At 26.4% G+C, this 8986-nt stretch overlaps 1 protein-coding gene across 1 annotated transcript in view; it reads right to left on the minus strand.

Annotated features, from left to right (window-relative positions):
* LOC113556472 (monocarboxylate transporter 12-like) overlaps positions 1–4853 on the minus strand; it is a 57533-nt gene extending 52680 nt beyond the window's left edge. Inside the window, exons 1-2 of the mRNA XM_026961433.1 lie at positions 4181–4853; positions 3694–4005 (exon numbers count right to left, since the gene is read on the minus strand). Coding sequence (XP_026817234.1) covers positions 3694–3826 — 133 coding nt within the window. The 5' untranslated portion in view covers positions 3827–4005; positions 4181–4853. The remainder of the gene's footprint in view (positions 1–3693; positions 4006–4180) is intronic.
* Positions 4854–8986: the final 4133 nt, after the last annotated feature.

Raw genomic sequence — 8986 nt, forward strand, 5'->3', positions numbered from 1 at the left:
TCTATTTTAATTATACCTATAAAAAATACAATACGATTTGATTATATGCAAATCTATTCTGGGTTAATCAATAATCATTACTTTATCAGTTTTGCCATAATAGAAATAATATGTCATTTTTGTACATTGTATATTTTTAACTTTAAAATTATCAGTTTTATAAATATCATCTAGCAGGAAGGATGTATAATGATTTTCAAAAGTCAATAAACCACTGTTTTAAACAAAATTCAATTTAAATTTTTTCTAATAATTTTTTATTTACATGATGCAATTTTATTATTGCATAAAAGTTTTAATTAAAAGTGAAAAATAATGTCATCTAAGGCTTAAGTGATGACCTTTTAAAGCTTTGGTTAACCTATGACCTAAGCCGTCATTTGAAATTACTAGCATAAATGAGGTGAAAAGTTGTCTGTGCACTTGTCTACCATTTTTACTAGAATAACATTAAATTATCTTGTGATTGCTCGCAAAAGGTCCTTAAGAGAATTATTTTCAATAGAAACTTTTACTTTATGTCTCCCATAAGAATTTATCAAAGGAAGACAAAACAGAATATTTTTATGCAATGAAATTATGCACCCAGAAAAACTAGGTAGAATACAATTTCCACAGCACCGAGGTTACTGAAAATTATCTACGAAATGCATTTTACCCATTCCAAAAATATTAGTCCACCCCGCACACTACTTTTCTATACTCATTTAAAAATATCTTTTATTCCTGTAATAGTAGTATGAAATATTGATTAAATAATACTATTACTGTCCCTGTTTAATGATAATTAAAAAAAAAATAGTGTATTTAAATAATTTAATAATGAATATGACTAATGAGTTTGTCAACTGTCATAAATCTTTCATTTGAGTAATTGATGTAAACCATTCGCTTATTTAATAAGAACTATTAACTCTGCTAATAAAAGTCATTGGTAGTACATTTTACAAAAATAATTTTGATAATACTCTGTACTATAAAATTGTTTGAACTTTGAACATAAACTATTGCTTATTTACTTGTTTATTTATTAGAATTATGTTCAATAAATTTAAGTCTCACATAAGATAGCTACTATATATGTCATAGCAAAAAACTACTACAGCTTTTCATAAATAGAAGAATATACATTTAAATAAAAATCTAGCGCTTAATACTTATTATTTATGTAAAATAATGACAATAAAGTACATAGTATGTGTAAAACTGTAAACATTAATTTATTTTTGAGTAACCTACCAAATAAACTTGACATTAAATCACATTTTATTTAAATGAAATAATTTAAGAATATGGAAAATTAAAAAACTAAAATATTATAATTTATAAATTATAAATAAATAAAATGTCATACCACATAGGTTAGGTTAATAATAATAATCTAGTAGTTAACTTATTTTTGAGCACATTTGGTTCCAAGTTTCTAACTTTTCCTCAATTTAAAATATTTTAAAACACTGATAAATTTATTATAAATCATAATCTTAATAAATATTAAATTATTAATCAAACTACTGATATCACAAAATAAATAATTGCTAAATTTATAAGATAGAAAATATTTTATAGCTTATAAGGTAATTTAAATAATTGGTACTTGCACAATATATATGCATCAATTATCTTATAACTAAACTCGAGTAAATAAATATTAATTAGTTTAATTCATATACCTAATATTAATCAATCATTACTTGCCATTATTAGTTATTATTCATATATTATGCAAATATGTATACATAAATACATACACATTTATAGATTCTTTTTTTAAGTTACTTTCTTATCTATTCTACATAACTGTCAAGACGTTTTTGATTAGAATTTAATGATACCGACCTATGAGGTCTAATATTATCATACTTAAATTTAATCTCAGAAACTGTCATTACACAATAACCAAGCATTTCTATTTAATAAATCTAATAAATACATTTTTAAATAAATCAGAACGTATTCAAAGACAAATATTATCATATTTATATTTATTAATAATTATTATTTTAACTCGTAAAATATTAATTTTATGATAAAAATTGACCTACAATGTACTCGTTAGTGGAAATTAGCAAGATAAACCCAAACTATTAGATAAAATATTTAAATAATTTTAAAACAATAAAATATTATAACAAAAATGAACATTGACAGTCGGAAAATTCTATGTTGACCCGTATTCTTTTATTTTTTAAATATATAGATAAATTATAGGTTAAGTTCAGTAATAGAAAATAAACAACACCGGGTACCTAATACACCATACAACCCATACAATCACAGTTATTAACATAAATATTACAATGTAAGGCATTGCACTGAAATCATATCAACATTATTAGTAACAGGAATAATAAATTGAACACTATGACAAGTGCAAATAGAAATTTACGTTCTCATTAATTTTCAAAAATACATGCTGAAGCAGAATTGTTTTTATATCCCATAAATACACTATGGTTTTCATGTGAATAATATATAACACATGTTATTCTAATTTCACATTTACTTTAACTTTTAGTATTATTATGTATTACATATAATACTTAATACAATATAACCAAGACATAGTTAATATGATGGAACATAATTTTAAAATTATTTATTTTCAAAGACATACATTTAAGTAAAAGACAAGTTTATTATTTTTAAACTAATTTGATTTATGAAATGATCCAATAGTAATCTAACTATTCATAGATATTATGCTCAGATTATTATTAGCATTCAATAAATTTAAACCAATATGAATAATATAAGTTGAATAATTTTTTTTTCATACAAAATGATACAATAAATGGACTAATTAAAAATGAGATTTACCAATATTTAGAAAAATAAATTCTTAAATATTTATTAAAAGTATTTTTAACTATATCTATTTACTAATACAAATACACATAGGAAAGAAACTTTAATTTTTGATGTACTTAAATTCTAAAAATCATTGAAACCTGATTGCTTATCCAATAACACTAAAATAAATAGAAACCTTACAGTAGTTTTATGAATTGGAAACAGACCAAGTAAATAAACACACAATTCATAACGGTCTTTATCAATAACATCCATATTTAAAAATTAGGCTATGACATAATATTTTAAACTCTAATAAAACAATGTTTACTTTTATCATATATTTTTTTAGCAACTGAAAGTATATTTAAAAATTCAAAAGTTCATACAGGTGTTTAAAAAAAAAAAAGGTGTTTTCTTATAAATTTATGTTTCAAACGTTTATAAATTCTCAAAACTGATAAAATAAAGGATGGCTAATCATATTGTATATCTTTCTTGTATAATGTGTGAATATAACAAATGCTTTTAAAACATTGAAAACTAACATTAGGTATAGGCAAAAGCCTGAATAATCTGATAATTTTACTCCAACAAGATTGAGCAAAAATATAGTATACATTAAGTACACATTAAAACGAATGTAGGATATTATAATATAAAAAAAAAAAATGTGATCAACATAGTGGCTTTGTGCCAAAAGGCATCGCGAGTATAAAATTAATGAGAATTAGGAGTCTAAAATAGAATATAAAATGTAAACATATTACATATATTATAATAAAATCACGCGTGTTGATTTTTTTTTACGAATTTATTTCTGTCAGTAAAACGATCCATTATTATTATTATTATTATTATTATTGTAATTCGTTAAAAATACCTATAAAAATTACTCACTGACGACATGTATCATGAACGATCCGAACACGACAAACCAGCCCCAACCACCGTCCGGGGGTCGTTTACTGATTACCGGCACCGACGGCGTCTTCTTCTCCGGAGGGTTCTTGGACCGCATTTTGTTTGCCATGGCCTCGTGGGGGAAATTAAGGGTATATTTTCTTCTCAATAAAATAGGAAACACGACGTCAACGAAATCGTGTGATCAGACGTGAACGGTAGTGCTCGTACGTACCATTTATTCGAGTGCACGAAAGGCAGAACCGTGGTCCGTCACCATTTGAAACGTTTTTGAATAGACCTTATAACCTGTCATCGTGAAAAAAATAAAAAAATAAAATAATCCATTAGACGTGTGAGATCCAATATTACAATCGTTAGGGATTAAATTTTTTTTCAAATGAAAAAAAAAATCTCCGAAACCGTTTACCGGTACGTTACAATTTGGGGGGAAAAAATAATTAAAAACGTGTATACTACATACGCGGCGGAAGCAACAGCAGCAATGAAGACGGCGGCAGCGAGAAGACGTCTGAACCAGAGCGGACCACGAGCCGGCCGATCAAACGCAAGACTGATCGAAGGAACGGATCGGGTTTGAACTAATATTACGAAAACGCATCAGTGGCCCTACCATCATTATTGTTCTACTACTACTACTGCTGCTTTTCATTCCGTTATCGCAGACAATCGACGACCATGTGACCGCGCCGCCGATTTCGACGTTACTGCTGCGCAACGCCCTGCCGATGCGAAACGGTCCTCGCACCGTTTGTATTATTTTTATTATTATTATTATTATTATTATTATGCCGCGTCCGACCGTCCGTGGATCGATCGTTGACGAAATTCTCGTGCTGATGTCGTCTCTCACTCTATCCCTTCTACCCAAACGTTTGTCTAATAAGCGCGGACGTCACGACATCGTTCATGTCGATCATCTCTTTATCCGCAACGTGACTTTTTCAACGCGTTTGAGCTGCCGACTTGAGACTGTGAATTTCAACGCGTTTCCTGCTTTTGGATGCCATACGAACAAGAATCATATCTCGTCTATAGAACGATTATCCGAGTAAAGTTCTTGAAATTTCGCGGCGCGCCAGCAAATAGTATAATAATGTTTGTTATATTTACCGAACATCATTTCAAGCACTATAGGTACATCGGTACATGCACCGGACATTATTCTAACAAACACCTGTTATACACTTATAAACTGCATAGTACATAGCACATGATACCGTGCCGGTGTACATCGAGTGTTGTACACGGCTAAACAGCTAGAAAATAAATGATAACGCCACGTAGTACTATCGATGGTGGGTAACACCGATTGTACGTTTTAATTTTTTGCAATCGATTAATTACTATTCGATTATAAAATATTAAATAACAGGGTCTAGAAGTTTTATATTAAATATATTTTACCAATACCATAATAAAAATGAACCATTTTCAAAAGCACATAAAATGAAATACCTACTAAGTAGTAATATAATATATATTAAACATTTTTATAATATTAGTATTTATATAAATACATTTTTTATTTTTTATTAGTACACTCAAAATTCGAATAACTTAATAGTTAGAAAACAATAATATAATTATTGTTCCTATTAAAATAAATGTTAATTTATGGATATATTTTATTACATATGACCATATCATACACGCAAATAGATCCAACGTTTTAATAATTTGTTTAGAAATATAATAACGATGAGATTGTTTTATCTAGAAAAAATAATTCGTTTTATAATTAGTTAATTAAAATAACCATATATCTCTTTTATAGCTGTCATTCGTTTTATTAAAACTGCTTGTCAATATTATTCGACACATTTCTGAATTCCTAACATGTGCAACAAAATAATATAATTTGCACGAAACATCAGTGTATTAATTATAAATTTACACACAATTTTGTAAAAAAAAAATCAAAAAGTTAATTAATGTAGGACAGTTACGAGTTATCCGTATCAAAAATGATAGGTATTAAAAACCTTTAATTTTCCTGTCCTGGTTGAGCTTAATATACATCACTGCCCACTCAGGCCCTGATTTATGCAAGTGCAGATGAGGCCCCCGGGCTCTGTAAGTTGTAGAAAATTTTTTTTTTTAAATTAATTCCACAAAAATGTATTTTTAAAATCTATCACCAACTGTCAATGTTCAAAGCTTAGTATATTCTTATCACTAAATTGTCAGTTGAATTTTTGGTTATTTTTGCATTCCACACCCCAGTGCTAATCAGTTACCATCACAAAATATTAAAATAATAATAATAATAGAAAACTGTTTAAACATCAGAAATATTTAATACCTAATAACTAATTTAAACTTTTTTATGATAAAATATTATAAAAATAGAAATTTTAGAAACTGGTCATTTTTTATTTAATTTTAATTATATATTTTTATAATTTTATGGAAGACTGAAAATTAATTATTTTAATTTAAATTCATATAATAAAATCCTTAAGTATTTTTAATATTTTAATATAGTATAATTTTGTTATGTTATTTAATTAGTATTGTCTTTTCATTGTCCTTAATTTACTAGACCAAGTAACTAAATTGTATTTATAGTACATGAAATAACGTACAAATATTTTATGAGTTTTGAGATAGGTATTTTATCATTTTACCCTTTTAACCATATAGAGTATACTCTATGCGTTTAAAATATAAATATTTTTTTTTATTATCAACATTCCCTTCCCCTCTATGTAGATTTTTTCTAGAACATTATTTTGACTTGAAGGCCCCCAAAAAAATTGTGCACTTGGTCCTAATTTTATTAAATCAGGCTCTGCTACCCACTGGTTCTATATATAAGTTCAAACTGAAGTTATACCATAATATGTCTATATACTTACAACTTACTCATTACTATTTACTCATGAGTCATAGTTAGTATATAATATATATTATAAAGCCGCAACCACGAACATAAATAAAGTAAAAATTCTTCGATTTTCAAATTAGGAATGTTTTCAGGTACCAAATTGGATAATTAGTATATTTCGGGGAGGTTATAGTATACAGGGAGTTTCTTTTTGAAACTCCCTGTATAATATACATCGTATAATATATAAGTATAATATTATATTATATATAATCATCGTTCGTATCTGAGTTTTACTACTGGGTTACTTCTATATTCACGTTTTTTCATGTCATTTTTATAATATTACGCACATATGCTTATTGTAAAGTCCATTACAGATTGTACATATTCCAATAAATGTTAAAAAAAAAATGTTTAGGGATATAGACATGAGCAATTACATTTTTTTAAATTTATTTTCTAGAAAAGTTAACGAGAACCTAATTTAACCTAATCTCCATGAGTAAAAATATTTAAAAATATAGTACAAAGTTCTTCATAAGCCATCTAAAAATTAAAAAATATCGAAAATTATATCTATAGTCACAATAATTTTTATACGCGTTTAAAGTCAAAATTTTGATAACATTTTTGTTTTTATACCTAAGATTTGATAGTTTAATACAAAATTCTAAATTAGTTTTTCAACCGCAAAGAAAAAAAAATTACCAGAAAGCCAAATAAACTTTTTTGAAGATTTGAAGTTCCAATTTTTACGACATGGATATTCACCCATCATAAAATTATTATTCCTTCACAAGCTGTTTTTGATATTTTTTTTTGCATTTAAAAAAATTAATAGTAGATACTTAAAATGTTCACCAAATGTTTATATTATAATTTTCAATATATCAAATTTTCAAAGATGTTTCGCTCTTTTCGATCTATTTATAGGCATGAAAAATTGTCATTAATTTTTTTTCTATTAATGTTGATAAAAAATTATTTGTTGGGTCAACATTTTTTTAAAATTTAATTTAAGATCTCGCGTAAGTTGTTCTTACAATTGTATAAACTATCGATATAAAAATATAATAATTCCAATAATGTAACTCTAAACAGTCTAAACTTAATAATCATACAGATTAACAGATTTAGATAATTAATTTAAACGATATAAAGATAATGTACCGCGCGCAGTAAGTAATTTGGTACCTATATATTGGTTTGTCAATTGTCTTAGATTTATATATTCTATGTTATAATTAATAATATTATGTAAAGGGAATTAAATTATATTTCAATAATATTTTGACGTTATATGAGTGCATTTGTAATTTATATTATGATTGTTTGTACGATATAGATACGTAAACTTGCACCTGCTGCCACTTGATCCGTAATCGCATTAGGTTCGTTTAAAATGGCCTATCAGTAAACTTGAATCGAGAAAATCTACGCGGACCTGTTTGTAATTGCTCATCGTATTGTGCATATATTTCATTATAGTTAACGATTGTGCTTAAACTTTAAAAACACTGTACACAACACGCTGGTACTACTATACTGTTAGCCTTTAGGAAATTTTATGCCACCAACGGTTGTTGAAAAAAATATATAACTACATTACAAAATAGTTACGAGTATAGCTAGATCGCAATTTATTTTCTATGGATCGATATAATATACCGGCTTGTTTTACCCTTGTTTCTAACCATATAATTCCGAAAACAGAAATTTTAAATTGATTATAATTTTATTCGGATCAGTGTTAAAAGCGGACTCGCTTTTAACACTGTAATATACAATTTTACACTTTGGCAATTTGAAATGTCTAAAATAAAATCAACCAATTTTTAAATATATGCAAACTGATGTAAATCATCTAAAAGTATCAAGAAAAATATTATTTCAAAACTGCAACCTACTACAATGATTCAAAACAATTGCGTTATTCCAATTGCCTGATGATCGATGAATATACGATACGATGTTAAACTTGTTAAAGTATCAGTATAGTGTCACATATAATTATATAAACTAATAAAGTGCGTATGTTTACTTTTACTTTATTTTGACTGGATATTTAAAGAGTTTTGTATACAATTTTTTAATAATTATTGTTATTAATATATGTCTAGACAGAAGCTGAACTTTTTCGAATGAAAAAAATTAGAATTGCGTTATAATTTATTGTTATCTATTCAAATTACGAATCAACAATCAATTTACAATCATAATGCCAATATGTCTCGGAAATGAACAAGGCAGGGAACCGCGAGAACAAAATAATTTTTCTTAGAGATAACTATTATATATTATAAAGGTACTACCTATATAAGGGGTAGCCTTTTAAAATTTTGGTTTATATAAAAATTAAAAATTATTGATTGATATAATAGTTATGACTTAATGAGTATAGGTTGGTAATAAGAATTAAGATTAATATTTTCCTGA

Source organism: Rhopalosiphum maidis, chromosome 3 (genome assembly GCF_003676215.2).
Source record: "Rhopalosiphum maidis isolate BTI-1 chromosome 3, ASM367621v3, whole genome shotgun sequence".
NCBI classification, from domain to species: domain Eukaryota; kingdom Metazoa; phylum Arthropoda; class Insecta; order Hemiptera; family Aphididae; genus Rhopalosiphum; species Rhopalosiphum maidis.